This window comes from Madurella fahalii (genome assembly GCF_045866475.1).
Source record: "Madurella fahalii IFM 68171 DNA, scaffold_4, whole genome shotgun sequence".
NCBI classification, from domain to species: Eukaryota; Fungi; Ascomycota; class Sordariomycetes; order Sordariales; genus Madurella; species Madurella fahalii.
In genome coordinates this window covers 2,043,704-2,067,158 of record NW_027263974.1, presented here as the reverse complement: position 1 = coordinate 2,067,158, position 23,455 = coordinate 2,043,704, and the positions used below count along the sequence as shown (strand labels likewise).

Sequence of the window (23,455 nt, the reverse complement as noted above, 5' to 3'; positions counted from 1 at the left end):
TGGGAACAACCAAAGGGCGCCCAACTCTGCACTGAATTCGCGACAAAGTGCGCCCCGCCATCGTTATTGGCTCCCTTCCCACCCTACGTTGGATGACCTTGCTGTTTCCTCACGCACGACCGCAAACAGATCGCTGTACAGTGCAGAACCGGGGCCTGCCACCATGTCTTCATACAGGTATGGCCGGCCGACGCTCAGGAGCAGCGTTGACGTGCAGCTGCAGTCGGCCTTCAGCGATGGGAACTGGAACGCCGTCGTCCGCCTCGCCACCAAGCGGGCAGCAACCTTCAAGGATCCGTATTACGAGGTGCGTGTAACCGGTCACCCCGGCCGGCCCCTGCTTTCGGTCTTGACACGGCATCTCATTCTTTTGGCCAGGCAATCAAGATGTGTGCCGAGTCCCAGCTTGACGGAACCGCCGAGAAATGCGGGGTTCTCGTTGCCATCGATGAGCTCATCAAGAACAAGAAGACGCCAGATATCGACACCATCGAGCTGTACGAGTGGGCTTGCCGGGATTTCCTGGGCTACGAGATTGAGTATGCCGAGACTTTGGGACCCCTGAGGGCACGTTGGGCCAAGGCGAATCCCACAAGCCCCCTGGCCGTGCAATGCCTGCAAGCTTGTCTTGAGAAATGGGATCTCGTGAGCGCTCAGCAGGTGGGTGATATCATGCAACTTCGCCTGGTCACCGAAACACCGTGCTTATCAACTTTCCCTATCAGATCGCCACGACTCTGGACAAGACACACACCAATTCTACTGACCGCCGGTACTTATTTTGGAACATCACTCTAACGTTCCTGCTTTCAGTGTGTCTCACCTTCCGGGCCCTTTCCCCTACTCAAGCCTGACATGGATAGATCAGCCCGCAGTGTACCGATGCCAGCCGCAAGGTCTATAGCCTGTTGGCGGTCAGGCAACTCGAGCGAGCTGCTGATTTGACCGAAAATGTATGTTCACTCTCTGTTGGTATACAGGAAAACTGTGCTGACTTGCCCCGAGTCAACAAAGTTGGAGCCCACGGATAGGGGTCTCCTGACAGAAGAAGAGATATGTCTCTACTACCGGGTGCTGCTGAGCCACGGGACCAAGGAGGAATTCATCTCTCGGTTGCAGAGTCCAAAACTGGGAGCTGTTAGCCAGCTCAAGCAGGGCCACAAACTTCTCCTCTGCGAGGGCCTCGATGCGTTAGAGACATGGGGCAAATGGGATCACATTTATAACATTTGCCGCGAGGCCTTGACTCTGGGCATTAACGGAAGCACAACGCCCTTCTTTTCTTGCGACTTGCAGATATGGAAGAAGTTTGCGGCAGCTGCGGGCCAGGCGGCAGATCCTGACAAGTATGCCCCTCCATCCCTCTTCTAAGTCTGGGCATGCTCACTGGCTCTCCCTACAGCGCGATTAGCGAGGTACAAGCTCTTCTGAAACGGTTTATCGATATCAAAGATAGAGCGAGTGAGATGTACAAGAAAAATCTTAGCCTCGCCCTTCTAGAGACGACCTTCTGGCTGCAGGTGACGACACTAAATCCGAACCATGATTCCACCTCCTTATCGCCGAGAGTGGTTCAGATTGGCCTGTTTCTGGACCAATATTTTGAGAGACTGGCTGCGTTTGACGACATCAAGGGATACGTTTCGCAGCTTGGTTTCGGGGAAATCAAGGCTCTCATGGAAAAGGTCGTGCCCCGGATCGTGGATGAGGTGTGTTTCTACTCCAACCAAGCTAGCCTCTAGAGGACAGACTAACCAGCTCGGATAGAAATCCGACAAGGCTCGGAAAGTCGTACTAAGGGTGTTGGAGTGCAAGCTTCGATATCTTCTCACAACATGCCCACAGACAATCTCACCTAAGCCGTCTGTTGTCGACGGCGGAGGCCGAGATGAACCATACAAATGCCGGTTTTGTACCACTCTCGCCTCGCTCCCATGCAAGCGTTGCCTGAAGAAAATCATCGTCGACGCATCAGCCACGTACAAACAAATAAATAGCGACAAAGACCTCTTAGAGGCCATTCCTCGCTTGGACAAAGACCCCAGGCTCGACCTAGCACTCGTCATGGGCACCTCGTTCCTCAAGCTATCTGGCTTGCAGCCGCGGACTTCAGACTCGGTTCACTCCTTGTGGCAAGATATCGAGCCTGGTCCGTTTCTGCAAGCGGTGCTGCTTCTCGACCATCAGCTCAAAGTAACGCCCAGCGACAACGAGCTGCGACTGCTTCTAGTCCAGCTATATTTATTACTTGGCTGTCCTTCGTATGCATACCAGCTCTGGATCCCGTTGGACGTGAAGAGGACAGTCCAAGATGCGCTTAGCCCCTTGTTCTTCGACAGGATATCCAGCCTCTCCCCGGGGCTTTTTCAAGGCACACGTTCGCTAATGGAGCCGCTACGTGCCTACTATAACAGCACACTACGAGACGATTGTCCCCTGCGCATCTGGGATGCTTTTTCGTCTGGAAGCTACACCAGCATCCTCGATATTGCAGAGTACGACAGCAATCTGCGCAGGAGTTGCACCATGATGATGACCTTGGTGGAGGAGAGGCGCGCGACGAGGTGTTTCGGTGGCAAGATGGAGTGCGAAATCGAGGAGCACCCCCTAGCCAGTGAGTGTCATGCCGTCCGTGGCTCTGGATTTCTCCTGACGGATCTCTAGTGAACATCACGGACAAGACCGTCCTGGTAAACAAGACGGACTACGGTTCCTTTCCGAATCTCGAGAGCCCGGACGGCCCGCCTATCCACGAATATCTCCGCCTCGGACCTGGGCTTTCAGTAAGCCACACCCCCTTCCCCTCTTCTGTCTTGTTACTCCAACCCGGCCAACTAACCCTCTCACCCCACAGGACGAGCGCGCCCACCTGGCGTTTCTCTCGGAGCAGTACTTCGACCTCCTCGCGTACAAACCACCCAAGGAATACAAGCCATCCAAGGCCAACGAAGCTGCCCTCCGCGACCGCGAGTACATCCTCGAGGTGCTCTCGCGGCTCAGCAACTCGCTCGCCGACGTCTTCCACAGGCCGTCGACTCCTGCCCTCCTCACGGGCCCGGAAACGAACTACTACACCATCCTCGCCCTCCTCCCGGCCGCCCTGCTCACGTGCGTCTCCAGCTCGCGCGCCGACCCGCCGCCCAAGCAGACGCTCTGGACGGCCACGTCGTCCATCAAGACGGCCTTCTCGGCGCTCCGCGCCGCCCTGCCGCTCCTGCACCCCGTCCCGGACGCGCGCATGCCGCAGGCGTGCTACGCCCTGGCCGACATGCACACGCTGTCGTGCGTGCGGGACGCGGCGCTGGCCATCCGCCACAGCGCCGCGTTCGTGCTGGCCCTGCACGACAAGGAGCTGGCGCGCGACCGGAGTGGCCGGTCCGGCCTCCACCGCGACGCGCTGGTCGAGATGAAGGCGCTCGCCGAGGTCGCCGCGCGCGCCCTGGGTGAGGTCAAGGGGACCGTGCAGCGGCTGAAGGAGGCGTTGGCCGAGGGCGGGTGGCTGGACCGCTTGTTGGATCTGGTGTTTGGCGGGGATGGCCAGGAAGGGGAGGACGAGGTGGGGAAAGCGCTGGCCGAGGTTGTCGGGGGTAGGGCGGGGGCCGAGGAGTGGGCTGGCAAGGTCATCGAGAGCTGGAGGGAGAATATGAAGGGATGGGGGATGGTTCGGATGGAGTGATTATGATGTGTTTGAGGGAAGGGCTGCCGCAATGTCTTCGAAGGGGGGCACAGGATGGTATAAGGGGATATTTTTCGAATGAATGGATGAATAGAGAGGAGGGAAAAAAATGTGTAGGTAAAATGCTAGTTCCTGCTTGCCCGCACCCGTTAGATGCTTCGCTGACCCGTCCCGCTATGCTAACTAAATTAGAAAGATATCATCTCATGCATTCCGAACCAGACAAGAAAGTGTAGAAAGCCGGCCCTGCTTTGTAAGGCATTCACGATCCCTCCAAATGTAGCCCCTTCTCTCACATATGCCGAACCATAACTGCGTCTCTGAATCACATCCCTCATTCCTTCCCTTCCCCAACCAGTCGGAGCCATCTCCTCTCCCCGTTTGTTTTCCCCCCAAAACCCCAACAGTTTGTTCAATGCCCATGGTGATTACTCCCGCTCGACCGCCTTCTCGCCTTCTTCGTCAGCAGCTCGCGCCGCTCCTCCTGCAGCGTGACCCACACCCAGAACCAGCTGATGGTCTCGACAAACATGAAGCTGAAGAACACCCTGTTCTTGAGGGCGTCGCCGCCCCAACCGGACGGGATGTACGCGGGGTTATGGGCCGCGTGGTGCGCCGAAGGGTGCGTGAACCGCGCCGAGGAACCGGAGGGCGGAGAGGAAGGGTCGTCGGTGTAGAAGAGCGGCGAGGACGCCGAGAAGAAGAACGAGTACAGCGTCAGGAAGAAGGTGATTGTCAGCCGGAGCGGGGCTGGGAGCGGACGGGGAGGCCCCGTTAGTTATGCAACTTCGGGCGGTGCTGGTGGGGAATCAGGTGAAAAAAAGGGGGTTTACTGTACCTTGCATCCCCCAGTGGTGGACCAGGCTGATCTCGTCCGGGAGAGAGAGGGTCACGACGTCGCAGATGCCGAGGATGCCGAGGACGACGGCGAGGAAGCCGAGTGCCGGGGATGGCGCTTCGAACGACCGGGAATGCGGCTGTCATGCGCGGTGGAGGGTTAGGTCAGCGCTGTGGAAGGGAGTGGAGGGGCATGAGGGAAGTACCAGGCCCATGGATTCGCCGAGGAGGTAGACCACTGGTTGGTCGGCCACGGTGCCCGGATTGGTGAGGAAGAAGAAGCCCAGGGTTATGTGGAAGAGAGAGAGCGAAGTGATGATCGTCTTAGCGGATATGAGCGCCATGGTGTTAGCGAATGTCGGGTATCGGGGACTTGGATCGGCGGTGTCGACGTCAAAGAGGTCATCGGCTGTGATTGTCGGGTCGGGTGCGCGAGTTTAAGTGTCTCGGGGGCCGATGGACAGCGGCAGGGGATGGTTGCAGGTCGTCGGGAGCCGTCTCAGAACCACAGTTTCGAATAGAGAGGCAGCGGGTGGAGATAGTTGGACAAAATTATTGACTTCTGTTGGCAGAGACCAAAGAGTCTGGAGCCACTGCCTGCGCCGTCCTTGTGCGGCCCTGTCCAAGAGAGAGTAGGAGTTGTTGCTGCTGCGCAAGGCAATCGTTGTTGGTTCAAGGTGCACGCTTCACATGCCTTATCGGCCACATCTGGCGATAGACGAGGGCGTGTAATTGGCTGCCCTGCAATGGTTTGGCAGCTGACACCCTAGCCACAGTTTATGCTTAAATCCCCGGGAAACTGTGGCTGGAGCCTACCCGTCGTCGCTCATCCTAGTTGGGTAATATTTGACTTGGGCAATATTTGACCTGGGCCACGATGGCGGGGTGCTCCTTGTTGCCCCTCACTGCGTTCGACGAGTTGAAAGCCCCCAAAACGCAGCATTTTGGGGATTTTGGCCAAAGAATTCATCGAATTGCGGACAGCGCTTCTGGGTTCAGAGATATGTTTGGATCTCAATAGAGAGATTTACGTTGTCGCACAAAGCTCTCATCTGCACCCTTGAAAGCAAGCATCAGTATGGCCATGGTTGACGACACAGAACCGGTGCTCGACATTGAGCGCCATCTTAGATACTGGAAGATGTGCTTGGATAAGCCCCTTCCGCACCACTATCTCTCCAACGAGGGCAACCGCATGGTCCTGGCGTACTTTATCATCAATTCCATTTGCATCCTGACACAGACACCGGGCGGAGAAGCAGCTTCCCAGACCAAGCCATTGATACCCCCTGAAGACCGCAGGAAGCTCCGCGAGTGGATTCTCTCCCACCAACAGCCCGGCGGTGGCTTCGCCGCGACCTCGTCGCTCGTCTTTCCCCTCCAGGGGTATGAGTACTGGGAGCCTGAGACGGGCGCGCAGGACATGGAGCCTCCCGGGGTTGCTAATCTGCCGGCTACGCTGTTCGCGTTGCAGTTGCTCGCGCTGTTGGCTGATGAAGGGGACGAAGCGGGCGCTTTCAACGGAGTGGACAGGGTTCAAATATTGCGCTGGCTCAGACGACTGCAGCGTGAGGATGGGAGCTTCGGGGAGGTCCTGAGGCAGCTTCCTGGCCATGGTTGGTTTATTGGCGGCGGGTATGACATGCGGTATTGCTACATTGCCGCGTCAATACGGTGGATGTTGAGGGGCGACGTCAGAGAGGGTGAGCCCGGATGGGTTGAGGATTTTGATGCTCGGGGGCTGGCAGACTACATCTTGAGGAGTCAGGTACCTGCAATCCAACCTTTCGCCGCTCCCGAGTAATTCTGACTCGCGTGCAGACATATGATGGCGGGTTCGCCGGCAGCTCGCAGGAAGAACCCCACGGTTCGTACTCCAAGTCGCCCTCATACACCACCTCTTTGTCACTAACACCGGGCCAGCTGGCTACGCGTACTGTGCAATCGCTGCCCTTTCCCTCCTTGACCGCCCCATAGAAAATAGCACGGCCTCACACTCAAGCAACATCCTCCACTCAGGCATCCGCAACATGCCGGGACTCATCCACTGGCTCACCTCGCGGCAGTTTGCCTACCTCGACCCTGACTCGGACCTCGCCCAACTAGACGACCCAAAAGACGACGACGACGACGATGACGACAACGACCTCGACGAAGCAGTCAACTTCCTCCTACCCAAGCGCCTCGCAGACCTCTCGCTCTCCCAGAACTTGCGGCATGTGGCGTGCAATGGGCGCTGCAACAAGGTGGCAGACACGTGCTACTCGTGGTGGGTCGGCGGCGCGTTCGCCAACCTGGGCCGCAAGGACCTCATCGACTGGCGGCCGGCGCGGCGTTTCCTGCTCGACAAGATGGCGCACCGCATCGGCGGCTTCAGCAAGCACCCGGGCAGCCCGCCCGACGTGTACCACGGCTGCTTCGGGCTGGCGGCGCTGGCCGTGATGGGCGAGCCGGGGCTGAACGAGCTGGATAGCGCACTGGTCGTGCCGGTGCACACGGTGAGGGTGATTGAGAAAGCGAGGGCGGCGTTGGTGGGACGGGTGAGGGAGGAAGGGCGGGCTGGGAAGCTGACGAGGGAAGCTGTCGAGATGGGGCTGGCCATGAGGGGGGAGACGCCGGCTTGGCTAATTGCTGTTGGGGGGTATTTTGGCTCGTGATAAAGTATCGCGGATTTCTAACCTCTAACACATTGAAATGGTATCTCGGCAGCAAAGTAACTCCGAAGAGGCAATCCGGGCTCTCAGGCCTTAATCGCATGCACAATCAACCTCTTATACCCCTCAACTGCATCCTCCAGATCGCCTACCCGCAACCCTTCATCATCGCCATGCGCCACCAAGATCGACCCCGGCCCATAAAGATAACTGACGTGATCCCCCTCCAGATGAGGCACGTCAGTTCCATAGTTGGCAACCATCGTCTCAAACCCTGCCCGCAGCAAACAAAAATTAGCCTACACATCTCCTCTCCCCCGCGCTACCGCCCAAGAATGCGCCGCACAAGGAATAAACTCACCTTCAACCGCGCACTCGCACTCCACCGGCCCGTACCCGGTAACCCACTCCAGGGTGAACGCCTCCTCATCCACCGCGGCCAGCACCTCCCTCGTCCTCGCCTGGACGATGGCGGCCCCCGTGGCCTGGTCCCCGACGGCGACGCGGATCGACAGCTTGGCGCTCGCCTCCTTGGCGATCACGTTGGCGGCCACGCCGCCCTGCAGCACGCCGACGTTGACCGTCGTGTTGCCGAACCGCTCGCTGCTGCCCAGGTCGGCGCGCAGCAGCCGCTCCAGCGCCCGGATCAGCACCTCGGTGGCGCTCTTCCCGAGCCAGGGGTAGCCCGAGTGGCCCGCTTTTCCCCGGGCTGTGAGCGTGGCACCGGCTATGCCTTTGTGGCCGCTGCGCGAGGGGTGGTAATGTTAGTCGGTTGGGAGAGTGTGATGTCTACATGTTTATATATATCAAGGCGGGGGAGGGAGATCGTAACATACCAGGCCAGTTTGTTTTCAGTTGGCTCGCCAAAGACGGCTGACTTGAGCTTGATGCTGTCGTTGCCGAGGACGGAGGAAAAGTATTTCATTCCTTCGCCGCCTACTTCCTCGCCTACCACGTAGAGGAGCGCCACCTGGTCGGCGGGGATGTCGCCGGATGAGAGCAGCTCGCGGATGGCGATTATTTGGGCGGCCACGCTTGCCTTGGCGTCTACGGACCCGCGGCCTGAGAGGAGGGTGGAGGGTGTTATGGAGGGGTCGGTGAAGTCGTAGCTGGGGGGAACGGTAGTGTCATTTATGCGGTAGGGGATGTAAGGCGGGACAACGTCGATGTGGGACGTTATGAGCACGCGGTCGGCGAGGTCACGGTTTGTGTTTGTGCTTGGCGGGAAGGCCAGGACGTTGTACCGCGACTCTGAGGGGAGTTGCTGGAGCTCAACGGTGTAGCCGTATTTGGTCAAGTAGGACTCGAGGAAGACGGCAGCATCTCTCTCGGTGCCACTTATGGAGGGAATCTGTACGAGGTCTTTGTGGAGGGAAAGGAGGCTCTGCCGGTATGAAGGCGCATCGCGTTGCGGGTGCGCTTGGTGCGGATCTGTGCCCGGGATGGTGGAAGCGCCGAGGGGGCGTTGGCTGTCAGTTAAAGATGCTGAGCTCAGAGAGCACAGTGCGCTACAGAGTAGCAGGAATTGAGCCGTTGGCTTCATTTTCAGTCCCGGTTCTCTGGTGAACTCGCATGAGGGAGAATGAATCGGTCATCCCAATTGGCGGTGCGATGAGGTCATGGCGAAGGTGGAGCTTACCCCAATTTGGACCCCCAAACCCGTGGGAAGTGCCCGGTGTGGGGATGTTGAGAAGCCTGCGGCGGCTGTAAGCTCCACGATACACTTGGTCGTTTGAGAATAGCCTCAGATAACGGGGCTCGGGCAATACGGCAACAAGTAAGGAATAGATATCACATGTCTTGAGTGCTGGCAGATGTGTGCACACCTTAGCAGAAATTAGCCGATATAGCGTCCACTCTAATCCCGCTGATCCACGGCCTTCATGTTAATTCAATGGACTCTCAAACGTGATTTGCACATCATCACAAACACCAGCAACACAGAAGAGTGCCACCACGCAGTGTCATGTTTCTTTCACCACTGCCCGCTATTTATCCTGGCAGACAACTCCACTGCTGAAATAACTACCTCCCAGGCAACAGCACCTTACTCAAGTCAAACTTTCCATCAGCCCCTTTCACCACCGCCCCCCTCTCCGTGACAATAGCATCGATCAGCTCGTGCGGCGTAACATCAAAGGCCGGATTCCAGACACCAATCCTCTGATCCGCAATTGCCACTCTTGCCGTCCGACTCTTGTCGATGCTTCCGTCAGGGTTGACCACGGCGCCGCTGATCTGCGTTAGCTCCTCAGGCTTGCGCTCCTCGATCTTGATGCCCGCTCCGGTCTCCGTCTCAGGGTCGATGCTGGTCGTCGGCGCGGCCACGACAAACTTGATGCCGTGGTGGCGGGCCAGCACAGCAAGGGCGTAGGTGCCAATCTTGTTGGCCGTGTCGCCGTTGCGGACGACGCGGTCGGCACCCACGATGACGGCGCCAATGTTCATGCGTTCCCGATGCAGCGAGAACAGCGCACCCGCCATACTGTCCGTGATCAGCGTCGACGGGATCCCCTCGAAGACTAGCTCGAAGGAGGTCAGCCGACTGCCCTGGTTGTAGGGCCGCGTCTCGGTGCAGTAGGCGTGCTGGAGTAGCCCTCGCGCGTGCAGCGTCCGGATGATGCCCAGCGCAGTCCCATGGCCGGATGTAGCCAGCGAGCCGGTGTTGCAATGGGTCAGGACCGAGATTTTGCGGTCTGATGTGGCATTGTACTGCTGCTCCAGCCACGAGGCGCCAAAGGAGCCGATTGATGTGTTGTTCTCGAGATCTTTGGCCAGGATGTTCTCGGCTGTCTCGATGTACGAGTTCAGGATGGCCTCTTTGGCTTCGGGGTGCGCTAAGCCCTCGAGCTTGGCAGCTCTGGCGGCGAGTTTGAGGAGCGAGATGGCATTGGAGAGGTCCACGGCTGTTGGCCGGCTCTCCTTCAGATAGTCTAACCGCGACTCGATGTGCGCGATTGTGTCTTCTGGGGTGGTCGCAGCTGGTCTGAGGTTAGGTTTGAGCCGAATTGGTTGGCATGGGCTCACTCACTGCAGTTCCCGTTGTAAAGCTCCACGGCATGTGCGAGAGCGGCGACGATGGCGATAGCGGGTGCTCCTGGAAATGGTAAGCAACAAAATTTACTAGATTATTGGAATTTGACAGACCTCTCACTCTCATGGACCGTATGCAATCAAACGCCTCTTCAGCAGTTGACACCTCATCGTAGTGGTGTTCATGAGGCAACCTGAGCTGGTCCAGGACTAACAGCTTGCCCCGCGAATACTTGATCGCCTGGAGAGTCGCCATGGCGGCTCTCAAAGTGCGCAATCTCTGAAGAGAGAGATAATTGAGACAAAAAAGAAAAAGGTAAAGAACAGAAAAGGGCAGAATAATTATAGTAGGCTAGATACACTAACTTATATGGTTGAGCAGGGAGACGAGATCCCAAACTTCGAGAGTGAAAATGTCTCTTCAGGGAGCTGCAGAGCCTGGTATCAGATGCCCCGCCACGCCGCTGCGGGCGACATCTTTGGTGGGGTAGCTCAGTGAGAAGAAATCAAACGGCTGCCAAGAAGCAGCACCCGTGCAGGGTCGCGCTATTCCCGAAAAGTGCCAAGGTGAGGAAGACCTGAGCTGCCCCTGGCTGAGCCGGTGAGTGCCACCGACGCCCGTCTCAAACGGCCCGCTCCAGGTACCTTTTTACCACCAGCCACTCCAGTGTTGATCACGGGCTTTGATCAGGGTCATGCTATAGACCCCGCCCCGGCTGTTCAGCATGGAACAGCCTTTCTCGTCTTCAAAAGTTACAGGTTCGAGACGTTGCTTTGCGATACCGCCGTTCCACTGACATTAACGCCTCTTCTGCTGCAGTCGAGTACTTCGACCCACACGATGTCTACAAGCTCCTCGCGCCCGGCCTGATCCCCCGGCTGCCGCTCCGCGACCTCAACTGGCAGTCTCACGCCGGGCCATTGCGGTCTATCAATACACTGCACGTCGAACTCGTCCCCGCCGGCGTCGACTACTCCAACATCTTCACCCCGCTGTCTTCGCCGAACCCTAAAACCCCCGGCCTGCCCGATGCCTCTACGCCGGCCAAAAGCGATGATGGATTCCAGACAGCGGCGATTGGCGGCCGGACAGCCTCCACGGAGCAGCCTGACTCGGCCGCCGGCACCCTCCGCCCCCCTGGAGGGGCCGGGAAGGAGCGCAGACACCAGATCCCCGGGCTGCGTCGCACGCCGTATCTCAAGGTGTTGCTCGTCAGATGCGACGACAACGACACGTACAAGTCGACAACAAGGGCCGAAATACGCGAGTGGATCAAGACGAACACGCCGCCGTCTCAGGCGAAACAGGGCAGGGCCGAAAACCACGATGCCTTTGAGTGGCTCATCCTCCACGTCGTGCTCCCAAACTCGGCGGCCGCCACGCAGCCCCGCATGGCCAACAGCAAGGCGCTAGACGCGGGCTCCGATACCACCAAGTCCTCGTCGCGGTGGCGGAGTGGCTCCAGCACCCTGTTGGAAAAGATGCGGAACGATTTTAATAGTTCCGCCAAGGGCGCCGTCGACCGTGTATGCCAGATCCGGATCGGCATCAACGATGTGCCCTATAACATGCTGCCGCGCGTCGTGCCAGCCGTGCCCACGGGATACCAGGAGACGGAGCAGGAGAGCGAGGCCGCGTGGGCAGATTTGATAACCAAATTCAAGGAGCTCATCCTGGCGAGTTTTGACACCCGCGTCAGCCAGTACGAAGAAGACATCAAGGAGAGGGATGGCCAGAGAAGCCTGCCCGGCTGGAACTTTTGCACCTTTTTCATACTCAAAGAAGGCTTAGCTCGAGGCTTCGAGAGCGTCGGCCTGGTTGAGGATGCCTTGGTCGGGTACGATGAGCTGAGCGTCGGCCTAGATGCCATCATCCAGGAGCAGGCCCTCACGGGGTCCGCCGAGACACATGGCGGCGCGCTGCTCAGTTACACACCAGAGTTGAAGGAGCTCGCACAAAAGGCCATGACCGAGATCGCCGGCGGCCACCTAGAATTCGACGAGGAGGAGGCTGTCGACCTTCAGTCGGGTGAGAAACAGAAAGCGGACCAATTTGACGGCATCCCCATCACAGCTTCGAAGAAGCCGTATCGGGAACTTATCCTTGCCAACAACGTATCCCTGTTTGACTTTAGGTGTTACATTTTTGCCCGCCAAATTGCGCTCCTTCTCCGGCTGGGAAATGCGTGGTCGACTCGGGAGGAGCTCTTGGCTAAGCTCAAAGAGCAACAAGAGTTGGCCCCACGGGGTGTTGCACCGAGAACACCGCTCCCAAAAATGACAGATGAAGCCGAGAACCTGGCGCAGCTAGCAGAGATCTGCAAGAGGACGCTCGAGTTTGTTCCCGCTGTGTCAGCGGTGATGAGGAGAGACATTATTGCTTCAATGGCGTCTACGGAGAAGGGTGAGGAAGGCGGGGGAGATGCCAAAGTCGCCCTAGATCCGCTCCTGGCCGAGGTCGTCGATAACATGGTTGCTTCCTTCGCCTTCTCCGTCGCTCAACAGATCCTTGCACAGACGTCCACGAAAGCGCTCCCGATTCCGCCATCCACGCTGGGCTCACCCGAGGCGCACGAGCAAAAGGCCTCAATACCAGAGCCGAAGACCATGATGCATCCCGCGAGGAGCTCGTCGCTCAATGCACAGAACGCTCAACGTCCCCCGCCGAGCCCTGTAGGGTTTCCCGGTCCTAGGCGCTCGGCAGACGACAACATGCCTGCTCCCCCTTACCTCAAGCACGGTCTCGAAGAGCTGGCTGCGCAGAGAGCAGAGCTGTGTGCCTTGTCCAGAAATGTCCTCGAAGAATGTGGCAAGAAACGGGGCTGGACAGATGGCTGGGCTTCCGTGCCCATCGTAGGCGAGACCGGGATCACAGAGATGGAGGACATTAACCTGAATGTTGATGACAACGAAGCGAAATCCAAACCAGAGACCGCTGACCGGCTACAGACGTCAATAGCCGGCGTGAGCAATACCCTTCTCCGAACAGCGCTCGACAACAAGGACGACTTTTACCGCCTTTACGAAACGCTTATTGACAAGGCACTACGGCACTACACAGTGGCTAACCACGCACACTCGGTCCAAGCCAGCATGGCTGATCTCGCCGTCCTGAAGTTTCACCTCGGCGAATTCACCGAGGCTGCGTTCTACTTTTACAGGGTCATTCCCTTCTTCGGCGAGACCGGATGGAGCCTGCTTGAGCTTTCCATGCTTGTAATGTATGCCAAGTGTCTAAAGGAGCTCAAGAAACTCGACGACTACGTCAATCAAGCTCTCCGCCAACTTCTATGCAAAGCTGCCGCTGCCGAGAGGGACAGGTTGCAGCAGAAATCTCGCTTCAGGATCGGGATTACGTCGACAACACAGTACCCTGAGCCGTCGGCTATATCCGGATTCCTTACGGATTTGTTGGAGGTGTCGGCCTCGCTGGAAAAGGACGTCAGGATCCCGCTGACCAGCCTCTTTTGCGACATGGGGCTTGACGGGCCACCATTTTACGACGACGGCCAGGACAGCTTCTCGCTGTTTCTGGACCTCCACAGTTTATTGGCCGATGAGTTTGAGGCGACTTCGGTCAAGGTGCGCATTTCAAGCCCAGCTTCTGGAGGTAACAAGGAGATTTGGTTGCAGACAAAAGGTCCCGTCACGATCAGGCCTGGGTCAAACAAAGTGCGGGTTCAGAGCACTGTCATGATGGCAGGGACATTCGAAGTTGACCAAATTCGCCTGAGCAGTAACAAGGTGCTGCTGCATTTCGAGCGGGACATCAACCAGCCCCTGGACAAGTCGTCAACAGCCCTCAACAATGCTCGTGTGACCTTGTATCAGCGCACTAGCTGCCTCGATGTGCAGCTTATGGGGCCTCAGGATCTTCAGCTCGATAAGAAGAAGTCGCTGGATCTAGAGATATCGACTGGGTGGAACACGGTCAAGACATGCGAGGTCAAAATCAAGTCCGCTACTGGCGGCTTGCGGCTCGTCATGAGTGAGGCCGAAGTGATAGGCTCGCCGCAGCCCACAAAGACCGATGGCGGTACCTTCACATTCGGCGCAATGCCGCCAAACAGTTCTATCAAAATCAGGTTCCCGTTCACGGTTGAGCAAGACGTGCTCGATGTATCTGTCCGAACTGAGGTGACGTACTCAACTGACAGGGGGAGCTTTACGTTCTTCAAGGCGTCGTCGGTTCCGATTTCGCTCGCCCTAGAAGTCAACGTCCAAGACATATTCAAACACGATGCTCTCTTTTCGCGGTTTGCCGTGTCAACAGCCAGTGACAGTCCGCTAAGACTGTTCAAAAGCGAGCTCCTGAGCTCAGACGTGTTCGAATCGCACTTTGGACAGCCTCCGAGCCAGCCCGTGGTGGTCTTCCCCAAGCAGCCGACGAGTTTGCTGTACAAAATCACCAGAAAGCCAGGCTCCAAGCTCGGCCCCAAGGTGAAAAGGACGCTGTACCTCAAACTCTACTACAGCGTCATCCAAGACGAGATAGAGGCGCTGTTCAAGCAGGCTCTCGTCGAGGATCTCTCCGAAACGCCCCTCAAGGAGCTGTCCAAGCTGGTGGTGTCCAAAGTCCTCAGCTGGGTCCGAAGCGGACTGTCGGCTTACGACCTCGAGAAGGCAGCCCTCCTCGGCGAGCTCCCAACATCTTTCCTCTCCAACATCAGCTGGGAGAAGCAGTTTGCGGGGCTGGGCCTCGCCATCACGGATCCGCAAGACAGCAGCTCCCCTTCCAGCGTAACGACATTCATCCGCGACTGGCTCCGCACCCACCCAAAGCTCAGCCTCCCTGACCCGCGCGACACCGCGACGGCATCAAGAAGCAGCACCATCCTCATCCCCGTCGACCTCCCCTCGGTCTCGGTGGTCCACACGGCCGACATACGCCTGCAACAGCCGCTGGAGACAGTCACGGGCACAGACACGCCCGAGACGGGGTGTCCGACGGTGTGCGTCAACCAGGTGCTGCCGGCCACGCTGCACCTCAAGTGGACGCGCATATGGGACACTGCGGCGGCGTCTGCTACGGCTGTCGAAGGAGGCGGGGGGAGGAGGCAGGAGGATGCTGAGTTTGGCTACGAGATCACGGCGCCGGGGGACATGTGGCTTTTGGGCGGGCGGCGGAAGGGGCACTTTGTGATTCCCGCTGCGGCGGAGAGCGAGACGTCGACGCCGGATACCGAGGCGGATATCCCGATCGTGTTGATCCCGCTGAGGGAAGGCTACCTGCCGTTTCCGAGCGTGGAGATTAAGCGGGTGGAGGACGACGGGGAGGAAGCAGAGGTTGCGGTGGGCGGGCACTGCGAGATAGATTATAAGAATATCGGGGAGACGGTGTTTGTTGTGGCGGACCGGGGGAAGGTGACGGTCAGTTTGGATGCGAGTGGTGCTGGAGGCGGACCGCTGGTGCTGGAGTGCGGGAGGGCAGGGTTGGGTACGGGAAGGACGGTTGTTTGAATGGTGGATATTTTTGGGGGTGGGGGAAGACGGTGTGAGGTGACAACAGGATGGGATGATTGGAATGGCACGCTTACTCTAATATATATCTATCTACTGGCCTTCCCCAACGAGTCTCTGAGAGATCAAAGATGGAACTGGTCGCCAAGGCGTGAAGACTCCGGGCCATTCGGACTCGACCCCTGAAACTTCGGCACGGCATGACGTCACTGGACGGAAATAAGCTTGGGGCTTGACAATGGCTACCTTATGTAGCCAGCCCCGCGACAAAACAAACCGACACAACGCAGCGGATGCTGACTAGATTAATGGGCCAGACTCAACGGCCAGGTTGGTTTGTACGTAGCCGTCCGAGTAACCTGGGTCGGAATATCTAGTCATCCAAACCTTCGGTCCTCGACTCCCTCGTTCAGTCTTCCTCAGAAACAGACCCGGTGCAATGAGCGCGCAGTCAAAATCGGGACAATCAATCAATCGCGCACTGCTCCGTAGTCATTGGATAGATAAAAGCGACCCCCGCTCATATCCAGGCCCTTCCATCATTCCGGCGGCAACGGGGTCTACTATACGCCAACCGTGAACACCAGACTGACTGCGGGCTAGCTCCCATGTCTTCCGGACATCCAATGGCCGATGCCCGCCCCACCCCGAGCGCCACAGCTTCACCAAACAGCTCCGCTCACGGAAAGCCCCCGGAGCATGGCCCGGGTCCGCAAAGTGCTGAGAATGGGGAAGGACCAAAGACGCGGGAGACCAGCAACGATAGCGCCAAGGTTATCCGCCCCGCCGCAACTAGCGACCTTCATGAGAAGCTCCATGAGCAAAAGGGGAGGCTTATCGACAAGAAGGAGCAGCTCAAGACCAAATCTAAGCCTCCGGGGGGTTTCGACCCGACACCGCTCCCCGACGCACCACAAGGGTACACTGTCAAGTTCACGTTCCACCGCGCCTTCAACCTACCCGTCGGCGACCTCCATCTCAAATCGTCCGACCCCTTTTTGCACGCTACCCTAATATCTGCGATTCCAAAACGACACAAGGAAGACCCGCTGCTAACACACCGTACCCGGACTCTGAGAAGGACCACAGAGCCAGCCTGGGAGGATGACTGGATTGTGGCCAACGTGCCGGCGTCGGGATTCACACTCAAGTGCCGGCTCTACGACGAGGACTGGCCAGACCGCGATGACCGACTGGGCAACGTCACCATTCGGGTTCCCTATGTGGACGAGAACTGGGAGGGTCTGGGGCCAGAAGGGAGGATATTCGAAGTCAAGAAGCGTTCGGGCAGCAAGCGGGCCTACATCGTCCGGGGGGCTACCTCGGTGCTCTGCGGGGACTGTTCCGTGACCCCGCGGCTACACATCAGCATCAAGGTGCTGGGAAAGTCGGATCCTCCACATGCGCAGATGTACACTGTGGGGCCGACCACATGGGTGAAGCATTACAGCCCGATGATCGGGCGGTTGACGGGCGTCAAGGTGAACAAGGGCGAGCAGGACGATGCGGAGCCGTCGGGCCAACAAGGGGATCGTCAGACGAAGAAGTACGAGTGAGTTATCATCACGGCGCTCTTGATACTTGGTTTAGTTGTGTTGACGAGTCGTTTTAGCTTCCAAGCCAACGAGATCCAGCTCTCGGGCCCCGTCCCTTCGAGGCTCTACCACCGCTACGTCGAGTTCCGGCCCATGATCGGTCGCATGTTCTCGTCGCAGGGCGTCAGGGGACGCATCCTCAACAAGGTGCTGCACAAGCAGCACAACCGCATCTACAACTATGACTCGGGCACCGAGTACGGGACCTTCGAGCCATGCAGCAAAGAAGCGTCGCTGCAGTTGCTGAGAATGGCGCATTTTGATGAGGGCGGGCGCATTTTTACCTATGTCATCACTCTCGACGGCCTGATGCGGTTCACCGAGACGGGCAAGGAATTCGGCATCGACCTGCTGAGCAAGCACACGATGCACGCGGACGTGGCCACGTATGTTGCCTGCGCGGGCGAGTTCCTGATCCGGCGGCTCGCCCATCCCGTCCACCGGCGGCACCACCACCATCATCACCATTACCTCCACAATGATGCCGAACCTGGATCTGAATCTGAAGTTACCCGCGATGGGGATAACGATGGAGCCGGTTCCACTGGCTATCATGAATCCGAGCCCCAGCCCGAACCCGAACCCGAACCCAACCGGAACGGGAAAGACAACGCCAGCAAAGGCAACAACGGCAGCCACGACGACGACGACGACGACGACGGCCACCAAAACAACCTTGACCAACCCACTCACCCCCCAGAACCCTCCCTCCCCAGCGACGGCCCGCCCTCGGCCCCTCCCCCGCCAGACCCGCACCTCTACCAACTCATAATCGACAACGACTCGGGCACCTACCGGCCCGACGCCTCGGTCCTCCCGGACCTCCGCCGCTTCCTCCAGCACAACTTCCCCGGCCTGGACGTCCAGGCGCTGCACTGCGCCGACGACCGGCTGAAGGAGATCAAGCGCGCCCAGCAGGAGGTCAAGGAGCGCGAGCGGGGCGGGCAGGTGGTGCGGATGGTGCTGAACCGGAGCCCGAGCGGGAGCAGCTTCAGCAGCGACGACGACAGCCGGCTGGGCGAGCTGGAGCGCGGCGACCGCGACGGCGCGGGCGCCGGCCTGCGCAGCAAGAAGGAGAGGGCGTTTGAGGTGCTGTGGGAGCCCCGGCGGTGGAGGGAGGTGTTAGGGTTGCCGATGGGGAAGGGAGAAGGGAAGGGGAAGGGGAAGGGAAAGGGGAGGGAGGATGGGAGGTGATTCCTTGGGATTGGGATGGTGGGTTATGATTTTTTTTATGATTTGATGATGGAAGCTGTTTCCTGTTTCTTTAGCTGGGTTGCATGGAACGGAAAGGGTCTGGGCGGAATTTGGATCAACTTGTGCTCAGGTGATCAAGGTCTTAGGTTGAATCGTTAAGATCATTCCTCCCGGAATGATGCTTGCATCCCGGGAACTGGGAGTTGACAGTGAGAATAAGGGTAGAAGTCAAATAGCTATTAGTGCCTGGAATTCCTACGTGACCCCGCATCCGCATCGAACCGCCGTTCTGCGTGGGCAGACGATGTGAGCTATCGGATTTGCGCGTCCAACACCACCACGTTGCTTGTCCTCTCGTATCGAACCGGAGACGACGATAACAAGAATGCACATCCAGGGACCGCGAATAAAACGCCCGCTGCAAGACATGGAAGTGGCTGGGAGAAATACTATGTAGGCCCGCCCCACCCCCCCGACACCCGACATGCAGGGATGTCCCAGACCACCAGATCAAAACGCTCGATCTGGGGCTCCCGAGGCCTTGGCGCCCCTGCGGCTTCTGGAACGAGCACCCAACCATGGCGCTGGAAGTCTTGAGCTGCGAATTCTTCAGGGCGGCTTTTGCTATCCCTTGCACGGCAGCAGAAATCCTCAATTTTTTTTTTCTCCCCTTTCTGGGAAAAAGGAGAAAATAGCCCCTGACACTCTTCCGAGTCCCACGCATCAGTAATAATAACCTAGCACCAGCATCCAACCCGGCAACTGTGTTTCCACGCAAAACGACAATAGCCCAGAAAAAAGTATGTACTGTGCCTACAGAATAGTGCACCCGGTACAATACTGTAGTGTACAGTATGTACAGCACACGAGTGCCCCCTTTCTAATTACAGCGGCACCCCCACTGTGGGCCGAGAACCTACGGCGCTCCGACTGGATGCGGATCACGCTAACAATTTTGGAGCTTCCTGCCCGAACCCGTTCCACTCTCGACAATTGCGCCCTACTAGCCTCCTCCGAGCCCTCGAATGCCGCTGTTGCCGTCGCGTCGAGCAGCTCCAGAGTCGGTCCGGCATCTCTCATCGCGGCCGAGCCGAGAACGCGGGCTCTGACAGCCCCTCCTCGAAATCCAGCCTCAGCTGAACGGACCCTGACTTCCCGATCCTCCTCCAACAAGACCCTGTCGTTAGTCCAGACTCGGGCTTCGCGAATCTTTTGGATAGCTTCGCGACTGTCTTTCACGACGAGTTGCAATTGCTCCTTTCCCCGGGGCTGATGTCAAGCTGCTCGAACGATTGATCCAATCCGAAACGCAACGGCGATCCGAGACGGACACCGCGGACACACACGGCCAGCCTCTTCAGCCTCGCGCGCCCCGGGCAGGCGGATGAGGACCGGGCTCCGTCCCGACGCCGCGGAGGGATGCAGACGTCAAAGGTGAAGGCCGAGGCGCTTGGGCGGAAGGCGAAGGTGCGTGTTCAGCTTTCGTTTGCCATACATTCTATGCCCACGGCGGCTAATTCGAGTCCACTAGCTTGCTCAGTCGTACCAAGAGCTTCTCGAGTAGGAAACCCAACCTCTATGCAATTGCATACTTTATCCGCAAGCCACTGACCGCCGCCTTGTACAGCGAGTTCTCGAACAAGGACCTTAAATCCGTCGGAAACTATACCCTGGGCCGGCTGATTGGCAAGGGGTCGTTCGGCAAAGTCTATCTCGCCACGCACAAGCTCACAAATGGCTCCAAGGTGCGCTATCGATGCTACAATGCTTCCCTCTGACACGGCTGACAACTAGGGATAGGTCGTCCTCAAGTCGGCCAACAAGGACGACTCGAACCTCGCCCGAGAGATCCACCACCATCGTCAATTTGTCCACCCACATATCGCCCGCCTGTACGAGGTCATAGTGACAGAGACTTTGGTGTGGCTGGTCTTGGAATACTGCCCAGGTATGACAGCTCTACTCAAACGACCAGGATTGAGTTCTAACCTGCACAGGCGATGAGCTGTACAACTACCTCCTCCAACACGGCAAACTGCCCGTCGATAAAGTTCAGCGAATCTTTGCGCAGTTGGTCGGTGCCGTGTGCTATGTACACCAGCAGTCCTGCGTCCATCGAGACCTGAAGCTCGAGAACATCCTCCTCGACAAGCACGAGAACGTGAAGCTTTGCGATTTCGGCTTCACGCGCGAATACGAAGGCAAGGCCAACTACCTGCAGACGTTCTGCGGGACAATATGCTACTCAGCGCCAGAGATGCTCAAAGGGGAGAAATATGCCGGCGAGAAGGTGGATGTGTGGAGCTTGGGGGTCATACTATACGCGCTGCTCAGCGGTGAGCTACCGTTCGACGACGACGACGACAATGTCACGAGGACCCGGATCCTGACACAAGAGCCCAATTACCCGGATCACATACCGCCAGACGCCCTGTCCCTCCTAAAGCTCTTGCTTTCGAAGCGTCCTCTGCTTCGGCCGACACTTCCCGATATCCTGGCCCACCCGTTCCTCGCCGAATACGCGCAGCAGCAACAGGAGATCCTCAAGACCGAACGCCCAGCGCCTTTCTCAACGCCGCTAGAAAAGGAGACGCTGCATCGGATGCGCAGTGCCGGCGTAGATATCGACTCGGTCATCGAGAACGTACTGGCCCAGCGCTGTGACGCACTAGCCGGCTGGTGGACGCTTCTGATCGAAAAGGAAGAGCGCAAGGCCAAGAGAAGAGAAAGGAAGCGCAAGGAGAGGGAGGCGGAAAATCGGAACTCGCGACGGTTTTCGCAGGCCTCGAGCCGTCTCAACGCCCTAGCGACCGTGGAGGAGACACACTTCGTCAAGCTATCCGATCCCCCGCCGCCGAGGACGCGGGGCAGGACCGAGAGGAGGAGCGGCTACTATCCAAGCTTGACGATCCCGGACATGCCCGACCTTACCGACCTGGCCAAGATTGCGAATGGGAATCTCAGTCCGGATAGCGAAGTGGCACCGCCTCCTATCGACAAAGACTCGATCAGATCCGTCAGCTCTTCGAGACATCGGAAGCCGATACCGCCGCCAAAGGAGGGAATCCTGCGCAGCGCACGCTCGAGGGGCTCGACGCTCCATCTAGTGACAACAAGCGAGGCATTGGACGCCAACGCCGCCTCGGAAGTGGGCGACCACAAAAAGGTGAAGAAGCGGCCATCACACACAATCTTCGCCACCTGGAAAAACTGGACGCACTGGCTAGTCGAGAGTACAAAACGGCACATCAACTCGAACAGACGAGGGAGCCAGTCAACACCCAATCTAATAGCCAAGCCGGCGAGCGGGAAGGACGTCAAGCTGAAAGACAGCCCGCGGCCGCAGACGAGCAAGTATCCCGCGAGCAGCTCCGGCCCGACCGTTAATACGTCCAGCCTTCCCAAGGGGGTGGTAGCCAACGGCTACACGCCCAAGGGCGCTTCGGCATCAGCGTCTCGAGGCGGTCTCTCTTCGCACCCCATCTCGCCTACCCTAACCACCCCGCCCATCGCTGGCCACGTCCCGCGCATGCACACGTCAAATTCTTACAAGCGCCATTCGCTGTCTCCCTCACCGTTGACGCCCCGTTCGACGGTACGGCGATCATCCGGCGCGACAGGGCTGCGAGGGCGCAAGTCCACCTCGTCATCGGTGTCATCGGTCCGCTCCCTGCACCACCCGACCCATCACCACAGCCACAGCAAGGCCAGCTCGACGTCGTCGAACGGGTCCGTCTCGACCTCAGTCTCGAAAACGCCCATGCAGCACAGCCGCAGCCCGCACCACTCGGTCAAAGTGCTCCCTGCCACACCCACGACGGGCGGGTTCCCGAGCAACATACGTCTGGTGCGCGACCGCAGCGGGCCGCCGATGACTCTCTTCAACGAGGGCCCCCCGGGGACTGCCTTGTCGTCGTCGTCGTCTGGGGGCAGCAGCGCCGCGGCGGTCATGATGATGCAGCCGCCGGGGAGCCCGAATCCGTTCTCGGGCGGCGGCGTCATGTTCGCGAAGCGGAAACGGAATCTGTTCAAGGGCCCCATGCTGAGCTTCGCTTCTTCCGGGGGTGGAGGGTCCAGGGAGGGGAGGAGAGAGGGATCGGCATCGGCCAGTCATTCGCGGAGCGCGAGCGCTAGCGGGTTGGGGAGGCGGAGTGGGGAAATGGCGATCCAGGAGGTGGATGAAGACGAGGAGGAAGAGGAAGAGGGGTTTGAAGGGGTTGTGGTTGGGCGGGTTGGGGAGGAGGAAGAGGAGGTGGAGGAGGTTGAATCGTTTAGTCCCATCGTTAGGGGCCCTGGGGAGGTGGTGGAAGAAAAGATTTATGAGGAGGGCGAAGAGGAAGAGGAGGCGGTGGAGCAGCAGGCGAGGCCCGTGGGCTTGCAGCCTGCCGCGACGATAAAACCGGCTGGTTAACGGCGGCAGTGACGGACGAGTGTCGGGGTAGTCGGGGGCGGCTCGGGCTTGCAAAGCAATAATCAGGTGGTAGTTTGTAGGGGAGCGGAAGAAGAGAGTCTGATTTGTATGCTGGCTGTGTACGAGAGCACTTGTGAGGGATATTGTGGTCTGGAGAGGGGTGTTTTCTCGCTAGATGTGTATTTGTTGATCAGGGATACCACCAGCCGAACGGGCGGTTTTATTTTGTTTATATCAAGCGAGGAGCAACCAGGGTGATCTCGTATGCACATGGACATGCGGATACAACCACGAGAGTGTTAATACATAGTCACGGGATGCCTTTATTCCCTTTCTAAGGTGTTTCAGTCTTGGGGTCTTAGATCCTCCGGCTTCTCTCGTTTCTGCTTCCGGACCACACGTGAACAGGCAAACACCGGTGATGCCGCCTCAGCCGGCAACCAAGCGTAAACGAGATGTAAAGCGGAAGAAGCTGCGAATCAATGAGACGCGGCACATTCTTAGACCGGCTGATAGTCTACTAATTCGTAATGGCAAATGCTGGCTGATCTGCGGTAGCGTGTCCACACCATGCCGCAAATATGATGCGCCCCCC

The 23,455-nt window shown here is 58.3% G+C and overlaps 8 protein-coding genes across 8 annotated transcripts; 5 read left to right on the top strand and 3 right to left on the bottom strand.

The window, feature by feature from the left end:
- Positions 1–163: 163 nt before the first annotated feature.
- Positions 164–3,676, top strand: MFIFM68171_07610 (N-acetyltransferase B complex non catalytic subunit-domain-containing protein; the record flags this gene model as incomplete). The annotated part of the gene is made up of 9 exons (XM_071063030.1): positions 164–307; positions 379–660; positions 726–812; positions 864–953; positions 1,006–1,346; positions 1,403–1,709; positions 1,768–2,614; positions 2,665–2,783; positions 2,855–3,676. 9 exons carry the CDS (start codon positions 164–166, stop codon positions 3,674–3,676), a joined length of 3,039 nt encoding a protein of 1,012 aa, XP_070919131.1.
- A 412-nt stretch (positions 3,677–4,088) lies between these two features.
- MFIFM68171_07609 (Increased loss of mitochondrial DNA protein 1) lies at positions 4,089–4,857 on the bottom strand (the record flags this gene model as incomplete). Its single annotated transcript, XM_071063029.1, has 3 exons — positions 4,089–4,426; positions 4,515–4,653; positions 4,720–4,857. 3 exons carry the CDS (start codon positions 4,855–4,857, stop codon positions 4,089–4,091), a joined length of 615 nt encoding a protein of 204 aa, XP_070919130.1.
- Positions 4,858–5,591: 734 nt separating this feature from the next.
- CDC43 (geranylgeranyl transferase type-1 subunit beta) lies at positions 5,592–7,170 on the top strand (the record flags this gene model as incomplete). Its single annotated transcript, XM_071063028.1, has 3 exons — positions 5,592–6,281; positions 6,335–6,380; positions 6,437–7,170. 3 exons carry the CDS (start codon positions 5,592–5,594, stop codon positions 7,168–7,170), a joined length of 1,470 nt encoding a protein of 489 aa, XP_070919129.1.
- An 83-nt stretch (positions 7,171–7,253) lies between these two features.
- Positions 7,254–8,710, bottom strand: MFIFM68171_07607 (Peptidase M20 dimerization domain-containing protein; the record flags this gene model as incomplete). Its single annotated transcript, XM_071063027.1, has 3 exons — positions 7,254–7,441; positions 7,529–7,911; positions 8,004–8,710. 3 exons carry the CDS (start codon positions 8,708–8,710, stop codon positions 7,254–7,256), a joined length of 1,278 nt encoding a protein of 425 aa, XP_070919128.1.
- A 482-nt stretch (positions 8,711–9,192) lies between these two features.
- On the bottom strand, positions 9,193–10,456 carry MRI1 (S-methyl-5-thioribose-1-phosphate isomerase; the record flags this gene model as incomplete). Its single annotated transcript, XM_071063026.1, has 3 exons — positions 9,193–10,148; positions 10,199–10,264; positions 10,315–10,456. The coding sequence occupies 3 exons, from the start codon at positions 10,454–10,456 to the stop codon at positions 9,193–9,195; spliced, it is 1,164 nt and encodes a 387-aa protein (XP_070919127.1).
- Positions 10,457–10,925: 469 nt separating this feature from the next.
- On the top strand, positions 10,926–15,660 carry MFIFM68171_07605 (TRAPP II complex TRAPPC10 C-terminal domain-containing protein; the record flags this gene model as incomplete). The annotated part of the gene is made up of 2 exons (XM_071063025.1): positions 10,926–10,959; positions 11,021–15,660. The coding sequence occupies 2 exons, from the start codon at positions 10,926–10,928 to the stop codon at positions 15,658–15,660; spliced, it is 4,674 nt and encodes a 1,557-aa protein (XP_070919126.1).
- A 626-nt stretch (positions 15,661–16,286) lies between these two features.
- MFIFM68171_07604 (C2 domain-containing protein) lies at positions 16,287–18,449 on the top strand (the record flags this gene model as incomplete). The annotated part of the gene is made up of 2 exons (XM_071063024.1): positions 16,287–17,212; positions 17,273–18,449. 2 exons carry the CDS (start codon positions 16,287–16,289, stop codon positions 18,447–18,449), a joined length of 2,103 nt encoding a protein of 700 aa, XP_070919125.1.
- Positions 18,450–19,868: 1,419 nt separating this feature from the next.
- MFIFM68171_07603 (Serine/threonine-protein kinase ppk16) lies at positions 19,869–22,860 on the top strand (the record flags this gene model as incomplete). The annotated part of the gene is made up of 5 exons (XM_071063023.1): positions 19,869–19,916; positions 19,981–20,009; positions 20,077–20,194; positions 20,250–20,397; positions 20,447–22,860. The coding sequence occupies 5 exons, from the start codon at positions 19,869–19,871 to the stop codon at positions 22,858–22,860; spliced, it is 2,757 nt and encodes a 918-aa protein (XP_070919124.1).
- Between the last annotated feature and the right edge of the window lie 595 nt (positions 22,861–23,455).